The 17,454-nt window shown below is 46.9% G+C and overlaps 1 protein-coding gene across 14 annotated transcripts in view; it reads right to left on the bottom strand.

Annotated features, from left to right (window-relative positions):
• Nucleotides 1–17,454, bottom strand: part of ZFAT (zinc finger and AT-hook domain containing) — a 481,085-nt gene that overhangs the window by 231,782 nt on the left and 231,849 nt on the right. For all 14 annotated transcript variants that reach the window (XR_003793519.1, XM_029222687.1, XM_029222683.1 and 11 more), the window contains 2 exons: nucleotides 11,440–11,578; nucleotides 3,340–3,458 (listed from right to left, as the gene is read on the bottom strand). Coding sequence is in view for 13 of the 14 variants with exons in the window: in XM_029222687.1 (XP_029078520.1) it covers nucleotides 3,340–3,458; nucleotides 11,440–11,578 (258 nt within the window). In the remaining variant the exon portion in view is untranslated. The remainder of the gene's footprint in view (nucleotides 1–3,339; nucleotides 3,459–11,439; nucleotides 11,579–17,454) is intronic.

Below are 17,454 nucleotides of genomic sequence, written 5' to 3'. Positions count from 1 at the left end.
CCCACAGTGCATTGAGCATCCACAACTCCAAAGTCTCCTCCAACCTCTGACAGTCCCTCAGACACTCCTGAAGAGAACTGGTCAGGCATCTGGCCATCCACATCATCACATCAGTTGGATACATCGGATGGTCTCCCATGATCAGGTGGAGGCTGAGGATTTTTTGAAGAGCACCACGAGGTGACTGCCCTTCTGATCACATCATATCAGGGGGTACATGAAGTCACTACGTCTTACTACTGAGGATGCTGACCTCGATCACGTGGTTAAGGTGGTGTCTGCCAGGTGTCTCCACTGTAAAGTTACCACTTTTCCCTCTATAATTAATTATTTAGGGGGAGATACTTTGAGGCTACATAAATACTGTATTTCTCCTTAAACTTCTGTCTACTAGTTCTAGCATTCATCAATGGATCTTGCCTGCTGCAATTATTACTGTGGTGTTCCAATGGTGATTTTCTGTTTCCCTCATTCCTTCTACATTTATTAATCAGCATTCTTCTGCGGGGAAGAACTGTTCCTTCTCCACCACTTATTCCATCATTTATTTATGTCAGTATGAATGCAGAGATATTTATTCTATTCTTTCAGTTTTAGTCCAATACCATCATGAGTTACTTTGTTACTCAAATTGTTCCAGCTCTGGCCCATTAGGAACTCTTCGGGTTGTCTCGTGTGTCCTTTTGGCACGCCTCCGTCTTATTTTTGTGGAGTACGTTGTTACTTTCTAGTACTGCAAAATGCTCCAGGGTCAACTTACATAATTTCTGCCTCAGCCCTGGAATCAACCACTTTTCAAAGGGACCCTGGTTCCTTTGGTTGGATTATCCTGAGAATCCGAGATCTGGATTCTAGGTGAGCTCATTGCCAGCAGCGTGTCACCGCTTCTAGGCCCTCTAAGCCCAGAAAGCTAAGAAATACATGTATGTATACTAACCATGCATATACACACATCTGGAATTATTTCTACATCAATCTATTGGTGCACACACACACACACAATCTATCTACATGTTATATATAACAGTGCTGCAATAAACAGCCTTGTGCAATCACCTTTCCTCATTTTTTTTTTTTTTTTTTTTGCGGTACGCGGGCCTCTCACTGTTGTGGCCTCTCCCGTTGCGGAGCACAGGCTCTGGACGCGCAGGCTCAGCGGCCATGGCTCACGGGCCTAGCTGTTCTGCGGCATGTGGGATCTTCCCGGACCGGGGCACGACCCCGTGTCTCCTGCATCGGCAGGCGGACTCTCAACCACTGCGCCACCAGGGAAGCCCCACCTTTCCTCATTTTTGTCAGTATAACTTTGGGATAATTTTCTAACGGTGGGATCGTCTAGTTAATGGAAAAAGAAACACATATGTAATTTTAGTAGATACTGCTAAATTCCCCTTCATAAAGGTCACATCGTTTTGCATTCCCACCAGCAATGCATGAGAGTGCATATTTCCCTTCAGCCTCTCCAGCAGGGATGATGTCAAAACTTTTGGATTCTTGCCAGTCTACTAGGTAAGAAATTCTATCTCTGTCAAGTTTTACTTACATTTATTATGTGGCAGGTTGATCGTGCTTTCAGATATTCAAGGTCGCTTGCATTTCTTTTTCTATGAACCTTTCTTATCTTTCGCCCATTGGGCTGTCAATCTTTTTCATCAGTATTTCTAGAAGCCTTTTATAATGTAAAGATATTCACCCTTTTTTCTATGATATGACTGAAAATATTTTTTTGGCATTTGCCCCTCTACTTCTTGAGTTCTTTTACATAGTAGTTTTAAAATTTTTTTACGCGGTCAATTTTTTTTCAGTCTTTTCCCTAACTGAATCTGGATTTTGAGTTCCAGTTAGGAAAGTTCTCCACACTCCCAGTTTATAAGTGAATTCACTTATGTTTTCTCCTCGTGTCTGTAAAATATCTCTTTTTTAGTCTCTGTTCCTTTGCTCTAGGCCCTCTCTATAGATAACTCATGACTATTGTATGTTTTTGATGTTTTAATCTGCCGCTTATTGTGTGTGGTAGATTTTCACTCATTCTTTCAGACTTTCAAAAACATAATCCTGTGTCTACAGAGATACTTTATTTCTTCTCTTCCGATTCTTATGTCTCTATTTACTCTGCCTTTGTCCAACACACCAGCTGAGGCCTCCCACGTGATGCTAAAAACCAGAGCCCCTGGGGCACCCTCATCCTGTTCCCAACTCTAGCAAGAAACCCCCTAGTCTAGGATGCCAGCTTTTGGGCTGAGACACATACATTTTGCTTTTCATCTTAAAGATGTATTCATCAAATTCTACTTTATTGACTGTTTTTAATCAATGGATGCTGAATTTTGTCAAATTTTCATAGATGCCTTTTCTGCATCTATGAAGATGATCATTTCACTTTTCTCCCTAGTCCTCTCATTATGATGGGCTACATGGACACATTAACACATTCCCTCCTACTGGACAACCCTTCCCCTGAATTCTGGAATACTCCTCACATTGTCATGATGTATTATTGTTTTTCATGGGGTGCTGGATTTGTTTCAAAGCCCTTATTCTTAACTGGAGTAAGCCCACTGGATACTCTAATGCCCTAGAAAGTTCTCAGGAAGTGGTTCTCAATTGGGGGTGATTTTGACTCCTGGGGCACACGGGCAATGTCTGTGATAGTCTGGTTTTCACAGCTGGGTATGTGAATGGATCCTAGTGGGTAGAGGTCAGTGATACTACGGAACATTCTAAAATGCACAGCACAGCCCTCTACCACGAAGAATTACCCGGGTCATAACTTTAGCAGGACTCAGTTTGAGAAACTCTGCCTAAGGTAAACTGCAATCTGGTGTGACCCCTGGTACTTGAAAAGAGAAACAACTATTGGCTTTTAAAATACAGCTACTGGCTTTTATATAATTCAGTCAGGAAACTGGTTCCAACACCTGAGGGGAAAACAAAGGTGACGGGTAGAAGCACATGCCTCCGGTGGAAGGAGAGGAGGGCCTAGAAGCAGCAAATGGGCCCTGCCCTGCCCTCTGGGTGAGGACTGCCAATATATGCCCTGTGTGCATTCTGCTTTCAGATGCAACTTCTGAAACTCTGAATTCGTGATAACAGAAGTGAAAATATCGACGAGTCCAACACAGACGTTCACAAACCAGCCTAAACGCAACCCAGAGTAAGAAGTCACATGCGTGGCCTGGCTCTCACCCAGTGGTACCCCTCAGATACGAGACAGGGTTTGAAAAGATTTCCAAGTTTCCCAACCAGAAAACCCACTGCTCTGAGGAACTGCACTGGGCTTGCCTGGTTTGTCATCTGCGTTTAGGGAAGTCACAATCGATACCATGCTTTAAAAAGTACCTCCCACTTGGGATCTCCTTCGTTCTCCACCAACTTCAGGCCATGCTTGTTCTTCAAGTGCCTGTTGAACTCCCATTTGGTGCCATAAACGAAGCTGCACACAGGACACTTCAAACAACCTGAAAGCACAGACACAGGTAAAAAGATACATTCACAACACATGAATTCTGCCTTGCATTCAAATGCTTCAAATCTAAGGGATGTATTTTTTTGTCTCCAGTACTCACTTTCAATCCAAGCTTACCTTAATATTAAACAGAATAGCAACAGTATATGTGTTTTTCAGGGCAAAGGTTTAAAACTTAATGCATTTCTTTTCGCTTATTAAATGAGAATTTGCAGTGAGCCTAATACACACGTAATATTTTAGGTGCCAGAGAGAATTAAGATGAGTAACATAATTCCCTTGGCCAAGTGGCTGAACAGCTTAAATGATTTTTCCATGTTTTTATTCGAAAATAACAAATCATTTGGAGAGCAAAAAATAACTGAAGGACAATGGGTGCTTTTCTCAATCTCCTTCATCCTAAAACACTAAGACCAAGGGCCAGATTCTCAGTCTCCTTCACATCAGAAGGGGAGACAGTGATATAAATTCCCATGTGAATATCCCGCTAAAGGACACATGAAAAAGCTGGTCACAACCTGAAATGTCACTATTTATTTAATTGATTAAATCTTACACATGTTCCAGGAAGTATCTGGATGCTTTCGTTAAGAGAATATAAAACTGTAGGATAAAAAAAGAAAAACCAAAAAAACCGACACAAAACTCACACAAAGACTATCTTTCTAAAATTATATCAGAAGCAGCAACTAAATTAGGAGCTGGACAAAAATCACTTATTTATTTGTCTGTTTATATGAAGTAGAGTTGATTTACAATGTTGTGTCAGTTTCAGGTGTACAGCAAAGTGATTTAACAGGCTGTGCTTCCAGAAACAAACTCTAGCCCCTCAGGAGGCTAACTGTAGTCCCGGCATCAGGCCTCCAAATCTACCAGACATTTAGCAGGCTAGAGTCAGGCTAAGTGCTGGCACCCTCAGGTGTGCACCCTCAGCTGGCCGGGGCAGTGAGATGGGACCACCAGGCACCTACTGGTCTCCCCGCAGCCACTGTTTGTCTGCTCTACACCCAGCACACAAATAAAAACTCAAACAAAATTACATCTCACATAGGTGTAAGACCCTCTACTGCCTTCCCATCACACCCAGAATAAAACCCCAGCTCCTTGCTGTGGCCTGTGACCCCAGTAGCCTGGTCCCTGCCTCCCTCTCCAGGCTTGTCCCCTCCCCTTCCCCCCCATCCTCGCCTTTCTCTGTCTTTTGCATTCCCCAAGCTCCTTCTCTTCTCAGGACACCTGCTGTTGTTGTCAGTCTGTCTGCTGACCCGGTCCCCTGTCTCTGCTGGACCTGCTGTGCTTCCCTGTGCCCTCCCAGCGTCAGTATTTATTTCTTGCTCACTGGGGCACTAAGGAGGGAGGGAGAGGACTTCTGTCCTCATGACAAGGTGTCAACAAATTATATAAGAACTAGACAAATCTCATGGTACACATCACCTAATTTAAGCATCTCCTAGATGTAGCTGGGATGTGCTAGCTTTCCTGAATCAATTCCATGTCAGTGACTCTCAGAGAGCACCGTTCTGTAACCGGGGTTTCCTGTCTATCACCTGAGGTGGTGGGCGATTCCCCAGAAAGTCATGAGAAGGAACGGAAGCCAACCCAGGTGGCCGACAGCACAGCCCCTTAAACTTTCGGCCTCCCATGCCGGGAGGGCACAGGAGAGCACAGCAGGTCCAACAGAGACAGGGACCAGAGTCAGCGCAAAGACCAGCAACAGACACCAATTCTGAACTACCAGAACATTCTACAGAAAAGGCAGCTCAAACAGATGCTTGTTTTCTGAAACTCAAATACACTGCACTCTTTTTTTAGGCAAAATCAAGTGGGCTTGCTCTTTCTTGCCCAGAGGATAATTAAACTTACTTTTTAACCTTCTTTGTTATTGCTTATTAATCATCTAAAATGAAATATTTTCCTACAATCATCTTTTAAAACCCTCCAAGGTATGAGAACCACTACCTTTTCTTTTGGTTAAGCTGACATTGCTTCTATAAAGACTTAATACGAGGCAATGAACACAAGCAAACTACCTAAGGTAAAATTTAGGCTTTAAAATGAAATTGAAGGTTCCTTCTGGGCTATTCTTTAACAGAAACTAATTTAGGGAGAAAAACATCCTTATGTTTAAATTAAAATTAATATGAGAATGCCTCCACATTAATTAAAACGTCCACCTTTGCCATGGTGGCTTTAATTAAAGAACAAACGGAAATATGTAATCTAGACCGAAGGTGTAACTATGCCAGTTAATTGACATTAAAGCTGAGAAATATTAATTTCCATTTCAATTCATTAAATGCTTAGGGCCACACTCAGTAAAGGTCACGGGGAGGCCTGGTGAATTTGCTTGCAGCATTGATATTAAGTGTGCACCATAAAACCCTAAACATCCCCCCACCGCCCAAGTCGCAAATTCCTCCTGAGGAAAGACAAACCAGGCCAAAGGATAGAATTTCAGGAGCAATTTTAAAATTCCATCATGGAACCCTTTGTTCTTTTGGGGATGCAGTATATTCTGGAGGAATTTTGAGCATTAAACTATTTGCACTCCTTTGCAGTGGCTGACATTACGGAAAATTCCATTTCATTTTCAGTAATATAACTCCCAGAATGGCATGGGACACTGGGTTGGACAGTCAGAAGACCTGAATTTGGCACTTGCTCACGCGACTCAGAACCACTTCCTTAAATTCTCTGGGTCTTGGTTTTCTCTTCTACCAAGGTAAAAATGCTAAAGCCTGTATCCTTATAAAAGGCAGCGAGGTCAGCAGAACAATGGGCCCCCCAAAAATATTCACATCCTAATCCCTGGAACATGTGACTATGCGACCTCCCACGGCAAAAGAGATCTCAAAGGCAGGATTCACGTAAGGATCTTGAGATGGGGAATTATTCTGGACTATCTGGATGGGCCTAATGTAATCACAAGGGTCCTTCTAAGAGGGGAGTGGGAGAGCAGATCCCAGTGACGTAACCTGAGAAAGACTGCTGGCTTTGGAGGACGGGGCACGAGCCAAGGAATGTGGGCAGTGTCTAGAAGCTGGAAAAGGCAAGAAAACAGATCCTCCCCTAGAGACTCCAGAAGGAATACAGACTTGTTAGCAAACTTGACTTCAGCCTGTGAGACCCATCTTGGACTCCTGACCTTCAGAATGGTAAGATCATAAATCCGTGTTGCTTTAAACTACCGCCAAGTTTGTGGTCATTTATTACAGCAGCAATAAGAAACTAATACAGGCACTCAAGGGTAACCGGACCAAAAGCAGCTTAATTATCAAAGGAAAGTGGATACAGAGTAATTTGATTTTATTAACAAGTGAAATACGAAATCGGACTTGGGAAATACTGCAGAGGAAAAACCAAGTGCATTTGACTATAAGCCAGGCTGACGTTCCAAACCCCAGTGAGAAACTGGTAAACGGAGCTTAAGCAACGTCTCCCCCATCCGTCCTGGTCCCCTCACACACTCCTCAAAATCTTGGCATCTGAGATCCAGCACACCCGTGGTGAAAGCCAGACTCTGAATCAGGACCCCGGTCTGGCTTGACCACCGGCTCACTTTGTGGCCGGGGCTGGTCCTTTTCCCTCCCTACGCTTCCTCATTTTAAAATGGAAACGATGACGCCAACCCCATAGGGCTTCGTGAGAGAGAAGATAACATATAAAATAACAACCAACAACACGGTGTAGCATCACAGCACTGGAAGCACCTGCCAATAATGTATGGGATCTAGGCCCTAATAATAAACAATTTTAAAATAAAAATGTCCAGAAGTCAAATAAAGGACTTTGGGTTAACTGATAGTTTCTGGATTTTCTTCTATACCGTTTTCCCTGAACCTGGTGTGAATGTACATCTAAGGTACGGACGGTACACGTATTTACACTTCTCTAATACAATTGTTCAAAACAGCGCAAAGATCTTAGCAGATGCGACAAAACTAAGCCTTCTCCTGGTCCGCTTCCTCACATCTTTTCTCATCTTAACTGCCTCCCCTTCCTCAATGATCCCCTAAAACGGGGAGCCTGAGCTAAGGCTCCACCCAGGAGGAGCAGATGACTCTCCCCCATGAGCAGCATGGGGCCTGTTAAAAGGAACGCGTACTTCCTGTTAGAGGACAAGAACACGGAGGCGCTGCCCAGCCTTTGTCTCCAACCCAGGCAGGAAGGGCAAAAATGCTACCACAGCCCAGTGCCTTGCACAGTGTGGGACACATGAGGGGCTCAAGATGCACCATGAAGAAGGACTTTGGGAATAAACATGATAGGGAATTTGAACCATTTATCAGGCACTTGTTACATGTCAGGCATGGTCTGGAATCTTCAAGAGTAAGATCTCATCTTTGCAACCTGATGCTCAGAGAAGGTAAGTAACTGGTCCAGGGGCCAGAGTGATCACAGACCCGCCTCCAGGGTCTGTGCTCCTAACCCTCCGCTCGTGCCAATTGCCTGGGGCGACTTGAAGGAGGGCCTTGAGGTCACCGGAAAAGGACCAGCCTGCTAAGCCCCATCGTTAGCCCACCGTGAGCTCCAGGAATGAGCTGAGAGTTTGTGACACTTAGCATCAAAGCATCGGATGCCTTTCACAACCTGTGATTTAGTGAACCAGCTCCTGAGCTAGCTTCATCAGGGGCATTTTAAAAGGAGGAAAGGGGGCAGACCCACTGAAGCGATACGATGTGAAAAATGTGTATTTTGTGGAAAAACACCTCAAATCCATATTAATGAACAAGTGATGGGCTGAGAAGAATAAACAAGAGATTGTCTGATCTGCTTTCAAAATATGAGAAGTACATAAAACATAAGCAGGGAATAAAACACTTAAGTAGCATTGAGTACAAGTCTAACTGCCAAAAAGCACTGGCGCCCGAGGGAACTGCTGCCTCCTGATGGGGCCCAGCTGGCATGCGGCTGGAAGTGGCACCTGTGCCCCCAGGACCAGAGGTGTGCTGGGGCCGCTGGAACCATCTCTTCCCAGCTCAGCGACCTCACACTGGAAGCTTAAAATTGGCCCTGGCGGAAATATGCACGGCACAGAAATTGGCAAATGCTATGAATCAGGTTCCCTTCTCCCTGCCCCGGGAGAGCCAGCTGGTAAACACTCACAGAACACGAGTGGGTGCCCTAGCAGCCCCCATTCCAGAGCTCGCTGAAAATGACCCAAACTCTGTGGAAAACACCATGTGCCTTCCATCAGAAACCTACACGGAGCAGAAACCTCAGCCTATTCGGCCTTCTTCCTGCCTCTCCTGCAGTGCTGTGCACGGACACCCTCCCCAAACCCCTGAGCCTGGGGGTAGGAGACTCTTTCCCAGCAATTGATGGCTCTGCCTGTGTCACAGTGCGACACCGTTTAAACACAGCTGATGGACAAGGAGTCCCTGCATTGGTTTCAGGAGACTAGCATCGTTTTGATAAAACTGCATTTTATTTGTGGGTTTTTTATTACATCATCATTTTAACACATATTCCTCTATCTCAAAACAAGAAATTATAAAGTCCCACAAAGATATCTTTTGAGGAGTGATGTGAAGACGAAAATAAAACCAAGTGGGGATAGGGAGAATTACATGGAATTAATCAAAAGGAAATGAAAAATTCCACTGGTACCAAACACCTCATCATTTCCAAAGACAGTCATTTTATCCAGCTCCACTTTCTCCCTGTCTCCTTCACTCTCCACGGCGAGAGCTGTGTGCTCTTGAGATCTCTGAGCTGCACTCACTGTCAACCGGCTCGCTGCTTGCAGAGACAGTTTTCCCGCCAACACACAATGGCACAATGTCTCCTATGAGCCAAGAGACATTTAGTTGTTTCCTTCCACAATATGTCTCTTAAAGGGGGGCATAGGAAAAATAAATAAACACACACACACACACACACACACAAAGGCCAAAAATAGCCCTGCAAAGATTAGAAATAAAACCCAGACCCTGTCAGGGAATGCCAATTGATTATAGAGAGTCTTGGAAAGTTAAGTGAAAACTTAGGGCATGAAGCAACTTGACCTCAGCACATTTTCTGCAAGGCAACGATGAAAGTTTGGAAGCACGGAGCTATGACAGTGTCATCAGTCAGATCCCCACGCCTGTCCCAACTGACACAGTAAACGTCTATTTCCTGCCAATCCAACCCAAGAGTGTGAAGGATGCTAAAACAAATCGCTAGCCCGCTACTCCAATTATTTACTGTGACTCTAAGGCGATCTATCCTCTCCTCTGTGATTCCTAGACAGGGGAGTCATCAAAAATGATGCACCAGGGCTTCCCTGGTGGCGCAGTGGTTGAGGGTCCGCCTGCCGATGCAGGGGACACGGGTTCGTGCCCCGGTCCGGGAAGATCCCACATGCCGCGGAGCAGCTGGTCCCGTGAGCCATGGCCGCTGAGCCTGCGCGTCCAGAGACTGTGCTCCGCAACGGGAGAGGCCACAACAGTGAGAGGCCCGCGTACCACAAAAAAAAAAAAAAAAAAAAAATGATGCACCAGCTCTAGAAGGACTGGCATATTTTCAGAAAAACAAAACAAAACATAAAAACAAAAGAAAGAAATGAAAATGTATTGAGTGCCAGACACTCAAGTGCTCTCGTTTCACTCTCCCCGCGATCACAAGGGATGGCTGCTGTGAACTCCACCTGAGGTGCAGGGCCTCAGGTAGAGAGGAGGGTGACTTGCCCAAATGGCACCGCACCTTCCTGCCCTCCAGCTCCGTGAAACTGCCATGCAAGCCAATGCCAGGCCCACGGTCCCGTTACCCCAGATGGATGGCTTAAAATTATCCCGAGTTTTTCCTGCCGCTCATCCATTTCTGTACATCAGCCCTGTCACCGAAAGTGCTGAAGGATACTGTCAATTCATTTGTTTTACATTAAGATGCCTTTCATGGCGATTACAGCAAGTGGAGCTTCAAGCTGCATCGGAAAACTAGGAGCGGCCCCGGCTGCAGCCGAGTTTACAATCCCACAGCTCTGTTTACGGGGGCAGGTTTCTAAAATGGTCTTCAGCTTCAAAGAGTCACAGGATTCAGGAAAGAGTAGCAACTGACGCATGGCACGCTGCACTCATTTTTCAGCTGAATTACCGAAGTGCAGATATAAATACAACAGCATTTCTCTGTGTGGCAACAGCAAGTGAGCTAAACCCTCTCAAGTGGGAATGCGATTATTTATTAAAAAAAGAAGCAAAACCCCGCCAAACTTTTCAATGATATTAGAGGCTTTCATTCATTCTCTTTAGTTTAAATGTTCTAAATAGTTTTTCCTTTTCAAGATGCCTAAGTAATCTGAGCACTCAATAAACATCTTTGGATAATCTAAAGAATCCCACCTATAAATGCGATCAGTACAGCATTATTTACAACTGCAATAAAAGAAAAATATGGAAACCCTATAACAACAGGAGCATAGTTAAATAATACTTGATGCTGTATCGCGAAAAGCCCTCAGAGGTTAAAGTAGGAAGACAGTGCACCAAAGGAAAACAAAATGTGCATGTTAATCATTGTTAAGTAAGCCACGAACTTTCATCTGTGCGAAACGTGTGCATGGACCAAGGACAGAAGGCAATACAGTCAGCCCTTCGCATCCCCCGGGTTCCGCATCCAACGTGGGGCTGCAGATACAAATGCTGACCGTTCTCTGCCATTTTACACAAGGGATCGCGCATCCACGGACTGCGGTGTCCGTGAGGGTCCCGGAGCTGATCCCCCGCAGATACTGAGGGACGACTGTACTGACAAGTGAACATTATGGGAAGGGTGGTAAAATCTGTGGGTTAATTATCGCTTTGTCCATGTAAGAGTTCCATTAAGGTCGCTGTAATCCAATCCTGGCATAAGTAACATGATATAAACAGCAAGGAGGAGGCGGAGGACAGCAGTTACGCTGAGGACCGTTCAGGCATCGGGGCGGCGCTGCAGGAGGTCGCAGCGCCGCCCCGTGGGGCTCGGCCGGGCAGGACAGGAGCGGCCCGCTCGCCTACCTTGCTGGATGAGCGCGTCGGCCGCCAGCTCCCCGGTGCCCACGTTGGTGTACTCCTCGTTGGGGTGTTTCCTGTTGTAGTGCCGCTTCAGGGAGCCCGAGATGTTGCATGAGTAGTGGCAATGGGCGCAGCGGAAAGGCTGCAGTGACAAGGAGGAGGGTTAGGGCCAGGCCAGCCCTGTGCGATCGAGCTCCAGCTCCCCCACCACCCTCACCCCCCCCCCCCCCCCCCCCGCAGTCCTCCTCCACGACTCTCCCACCTGGGAGCATCCGCTTCCTGGAAGGCCTGGGAGGGGCAAGCCGCCTGCTGGGAAATGCTCCAGGAAAAGATGCCAACCTGGGGCGGCTGAGTCCTGCCTCTGCAGGGACCGTCCAAGTCACCTGGCAGGGGTCCCCTGGGTAAGAGGGGTCTCTGCTAAATAAGGCTGCTCTGATTTCTTTTCTTTGCTGTCCACCCCAGATTTATAGTTCTTGTTTAAGAAGAAAATAACAAAAAGCAACCCAGGAATCTATCACTTTTCTTTTCTCTTTTTTTATAAGTGAATGCCATTCAAGCATCTCCCCTTACCATTACTTCCCTGATGCACCTGCTTCTTTAACTAAATGGACTCCTCCACAGCATTTACCTGCAAGCACCACGTATATACATCACTGTCCCCCCTTAGGGAAATCTGCCTGATAAAATCTGTTTCCAACACCCCCACCTGGGCAAGACAAGGCTCTTTTAGAATCAGGGCACCAACGGGTCGTTCGTGCAGTCTCATCTGCCAACTTGCAACTGCTTCGGGGGATGCAGAGAGTGGTGAGGGGAAGAGGCGCCTGCTCAGGTCTATTGGGAGGCCCACTGAGACCCATCCACTGGCCAGGCGATGGATGGACAACCGGATCCTTGTCCTTCCCAGGCCCTTACTCCTGGTCAGGACAAAATCAAGTGTCCCTCTGAGCCATGTGCTACACAGCTATATAGCACAGGGCTATGGAAATCCCAGTTTTGCATTCAGGGCCTGTCTGGTGACACAAGCAGCTTCCTGGCCCAGCGGGAACGGAAGAGCACAGAGCGGCCCACAGGACAGCAGGGGACTCAGATGCGACACGTTCAACTGACCCCCAGCACGGCCTGGCCGTGGAACTTCAGACAAGTAGTGAAACTCCTCTAAGCTTTGAGCCTCTTATCAATTCAAAGGGGATGATACCACCACCTGGTAAGGCTGCTGTGAGAGTTAAATGATCCAACATAAACTGGTATCTAAGATGCCACAGAAAGCATCTACTGTTTTTACAATTTTACATTTACTGTTTTAGCAATTTTACACGACCCTTACTATGTCTGTGGGAGCTGATGCACCACTGTGTCTGGTGAGACCTCAAATCCACCTCGCCTTCTCAACTGTCCAAGTCATCAATATTCCTCCACTGCCACCTGGAAGAGCTAAAGCAGAACCGTGCATCTCTGAAGCGGAATGCACCGACTACGGGAAAAGTCCTCTCTTTGACACTCCAATCAGCCCCTTTCCATGGTTCTTCAAGCCTACAGATGTGCTGAAGTCTCCCCATTGAGAGAAAGAAAGAGATGGAGGAAGGGAAGAAAATGACAAGAAAAGCCATCTACCTGGGCCCTGTTTAAATCGCTCTACTCCCTGCCTGCAGGCCACCTCCCACCCCACGCTCTCGAAGAGCAGTCCTGCCTGCCGCCTCCATACCATCCCCTTCCTCTCTCAGGCCCCCCAGATCTCCCAGGCAAACCGCTCCTGTGGGTACAGCCCGGGCTCCCTCTGCAGACCTCGCCCCCCTCCTTCGCCACCTCCTTCCATTGGCTGCCACCTCCCACCGTGACGCATTACATGGTGACAGCACTGTATCACCAGGTTCTCTTTCTCGCTCTGAACTTTCTCGGGTTATTTTACTACATCTGCTTCCCAGGCCTGAGATGAAATGCTGACTTTCTCCAAGGTTCTGCCCTGGGGTCTGTTTTGTTCTTCCACTGTGGTCCCAATGGTCGCTTTTACATGCTGATATATCCATATATATCCAGTTGTGATGGCTCCCAAACCACAGATAGGAATTTTCAACTGTCTTCCAGGTATCTCTACAGGGATGCTCTGGAAGCACCTCAAAATAAACACACACAATTTCAGACTCACGATCTTTCTGCAGAATCAGCTATTCATGCAAAGACAGAATCCTGGTCGTCACCCTAGACTTTTCCTTCTCTCTTACCACCCAACCAACTACCGAGTCTGCCCAGGCTTCCTCAGACACGTGTCCAGAGCCCTCCCCTCGCCCCTCTCATCTATCACTCCAGCACAGAGAAAGTGCTGACCTGGCCTGTAAGGGAAATGCTGTGACTCCCAGGAGAGCAGTTCTCAGACAGCAAGACTCGGGGGGTGGGGGGCGGGGGAGGGGGGGTGTTCTCTGGTGAGCCAACCTGCTCCGAACCCTTCCCCAGGGACCCCACCCTCCGTCAAGGCCACACCGTGGTCACCGGATGCTTTGTGCTACACTGCACGTGCCACTTTCCGTCCTTCATGGAGAAGAAACCCGTGGTTTGGCCTATGAGGGCTTATTAAACAAAAGGACCTGGAACAAAGGCAAAAATTAGCCAGGCTTCTCACCTATCTACTGAGCAGAGAATAAGAGACCTAAAATGCCAATATATGATTATCTGCAAAGTTAAAATAAAAGCTAAAACCTTCTTAAGTGCTTTCAGCTCCATAAAAGCAAGTTCTATGAAATTATTTTGCAAATATTAGCATTTGCATAGAAATCAAAAAGAACCACCAAAAACGCTCCCCTGCCGGTGCTGGGTAGTCAGTGAGCACAGAGGCAGGAAGAGGTAATTAAAATGAGAAATGGTCCTACAAACCTAACTTCAGGCTTGAGAGCCAATTCCATTCTTCTTCTAGCAAAGCAGATAAACTGCCTCATGAGAGTTTCGACTCCTTTAATTCCCCATGCCTGCTCCTTGGTAGAACTGCTAATGAAAAGAAGAATGGCCAAAACGTCAGCAGACAGGCCAAAAAATATAGAGGTGAGCCCAAATGAGAAATCAGTTTCTGACCTACTGATTTCTATGAAAATCTTCAATTCTTAAAGTTAAAAGGGACACTTTCAAAGACTGACATTGACCAAGCCTCCCTCCGTGACAAAACAGCCTTCTGCAGCCTCTGACAGTCTGTGATCTCAGCCTTTGTTAGAGGCAGGGAGGTCAGACCCCTGGCCCCTTGCACTGCTGAATGGCTCCAGGGGTTTAGGAGGATAAACCTTCCCGTTCTCTTCTACTCGGCTTGAAGCCGCCATCACCTTTCACACGAAATCAATCACCACCTAGCTTCTTCTTAGGACCCTCTCTCTTTAAATGGTGCAGCTGAGCCGCATCTGGGCCTTTCACACCGAACAAGTTTGAACTTGTGGGGCATTGCCACGTTCCAGCAGCGAGTTCTGCTGGGGCCGTCGCTGTGGCACAGGAGACATAGGCAAAGAAAAGCGTGGATGACGCCCCTGCACCCACCCAATGCCAGGCATAGAGTCTGACTGCATTATTAACAGTGCACATCTTGGGATTTCGCTTATGGAGCATGTATTTACTGACCTCCTGCTATGAGTCAGACATTGTTCTCTCACCCTGGGGACATAGTAAACGAATGAGAGAGATTCGTGATCCCCTGAATACACAAGAGTGTGGGGACTTAACATATCAGCTGCAAAGATTAAATGTCATCTAGGCAAACTAGATCACAAAACTTGTTTCCTAAGTCTAATTATTTGCAGATAGCATAGGACGCTACATCTCAAAGGGAAGTTATTTATCGAGAGCTCTCAGGCCAGAATCCAGCCAAGAGTTATGAGGAAAATATATGCAGGCTATAGTCCTGTAGTGCATGTGAGACAAAACATCCAAAAAGAAAGTGGATCGAAAACAAGGCAGAAACCCGCTGTCATGCCTACAACGCAGTGTTGCGCTAGATTTGTTAAGTAATGTGACCTAACGTAGTAACTATTTTAGCTCACCTTCACTGATAGCTATCATATGCCAGAGAGTTCTAAGTTCTGCATGGATTAGTTCCTGGAAATCTCACAACCTCCTCATGTGGTAGGTACAATCGTTATCTCCATTTTACAGATAAGAAACTGACATGTAAAAGGGTTAAGGAATTTGCCCAAAGTTTCACAGTCTCCCAGCCTGACCACTTGGTCTGCACTGGATTTGCGGCCCAAGACCAGCCAGCAATGAAGAGATGATGTGACTCCCCGTTTGTCATTTCCTGAACATCTGTCTTCCCTGGGAGGGGCATGGTTTGGTTTGCTTGAATTTTCTAGACATAAGGCAGCCCACATCTCACCATCAACTTCTACACATGAGGACCGCCACGGTGAGCTGGGAGGAATGCTGGCCGTTCCTGGGGGGCAGGGACGAGGCAGGGATGGGTGGAAGCCAAGAAGAGGGCAGACACAGCCAGGTCACAGTGGGACGTGCGCTGAATCAGGAAATGAGGTTTTTAGGAGATGGGGTTTCCAGTGGGTATCGAGCAGGGGGTGACATGCCAACTTCACAGTGTTCACTCTGGAAATTAACAGAGGGTGGATTTGAAAGGAACAAGACTGAAGGCAGGGAATCAACTGTCCAGTTGCTACAGGGGTGTAGACAAGAATCTAGAGGCCTAAAATGAGAGAGTGGAACAAAAAAAATGGGAAAGGAAGAGGGAGTTTAAGAGAGATGGAGGAGGAAAGATCAGCCGACCTGAAGATGGAGATGCAGTGTGAGAAGACAGAGACAGAGAGCCTCAGGATGACTCCCAAGTTTCCAGCACGGATGACACAGGAGGAAGGTATCCGGGCAGCCGTGGAGGAAGTTCTACAGATACGGAGAGAAAGAGGGAGGACGCAGAGCCCTGGACATCCAGGAGGGCAGGTCCAGAAAGCATTTGAAGATATAAGGTGTTCGGAGTCTAAAGCTCAGAGGACAGTTCTGGGCTAGAGGTACAGATCTGAGCATGGGCAACCAGAAAGTGCCCTAGGACAGAACACACCCATTGTCAGTGAGTGTGTAAAGTGATAAGACAAGTGGCCTTAGAACAGCACCCGGGAACACAGGAACAGCAAGAGAGGAGCTCGTGAGGAAGGACAAGAAAGAACGGCAGCAGGCAGAAGAATCAGGGGTGTCTGGAGACGAATGTCCTTCATGGAGGGAGGGGGTGACAGAGTCAAGTGCACTAAGAAATCCGATAAGGCCTAACAAGTGACCACTGGGACTGGCCATCGGGGAGGTGGGCTTGTGGCCTGACTGAAAAGAGCTGGCTTCAGGAACATGCTAAGAACAAAGGCCATGTCATAGGGAGAAGGCAGGGGCAGAAGCTGGATTTGAGGTCAGGTGTCAGTGACATTTCAACAATGCAAACGATATGCCTTTTTCAAAAGGCGCATCAAAGGATCCTCCTCAAAACGTACACTGACAACCAACCATTTGAGTTGAAAGAAAAAGTACAAATGAACTTGTGGAGGCTGGAACTCTAAGTTCTCAGACTTACGTCAAGAAAGCAAGTAAAATACACTTTGTCCCAATTTGAGGATTTGCTGTTCTGGTTCTTCAGATAGAAAGAAAGAAAACAGCAGAGGACAGGAAGTCCTATCTCACCTGTGAAATCGGGCTCTGACAAACCTGATGAGAAGACATCGAACTACACGAGACAGGCTAATGCAATCTCCCATGGGCGTCAAAAGACGGACTCAGAGGAATGTTTAAAACAGATGAGAAGCTGGTGAGGAGGTGATGTCCAAGGTTGTGACATCGGTAACCAATCACAGAGCACAGGATGGCTTTCTGGTAGAAGGAGAGGGCGCCCTGCTGGCTTCCGTCCACAGCAAGCAGGAAGGCTCTCGCCTGGCAGGACCCTGCGGGCCACTGTGTGGAACCACATGCAGCATCACGGTCCTATAACTACATCCACGGGCTCAGAGACCAGAACGTGAGCCTCTCCCTCTGTGATGGGCCTGATGCTCTCTGAAGAGGATGGGGAAG

Source organism: Monodon monoceros, unplaced genomic scaffold (genome assembly GCF_005190385.1).
Source record: "Monodon monoceros isolate NGI ecotype Baffin Bay Population unplaced genomic scaffold, NGI_Narwhal_1 Super_Scaffold_14, whole genome shotgun sequence".
Classification (NCBI taxonomy): Eukaryota; Metazoa; Chordata; class Mammalia; order Artiodactyla; family Monodontidae; genus Monodon; species Monodon monoceros.
This window is presented reverse-complemented; position numbering and strand designations above follow the sequence as displayed.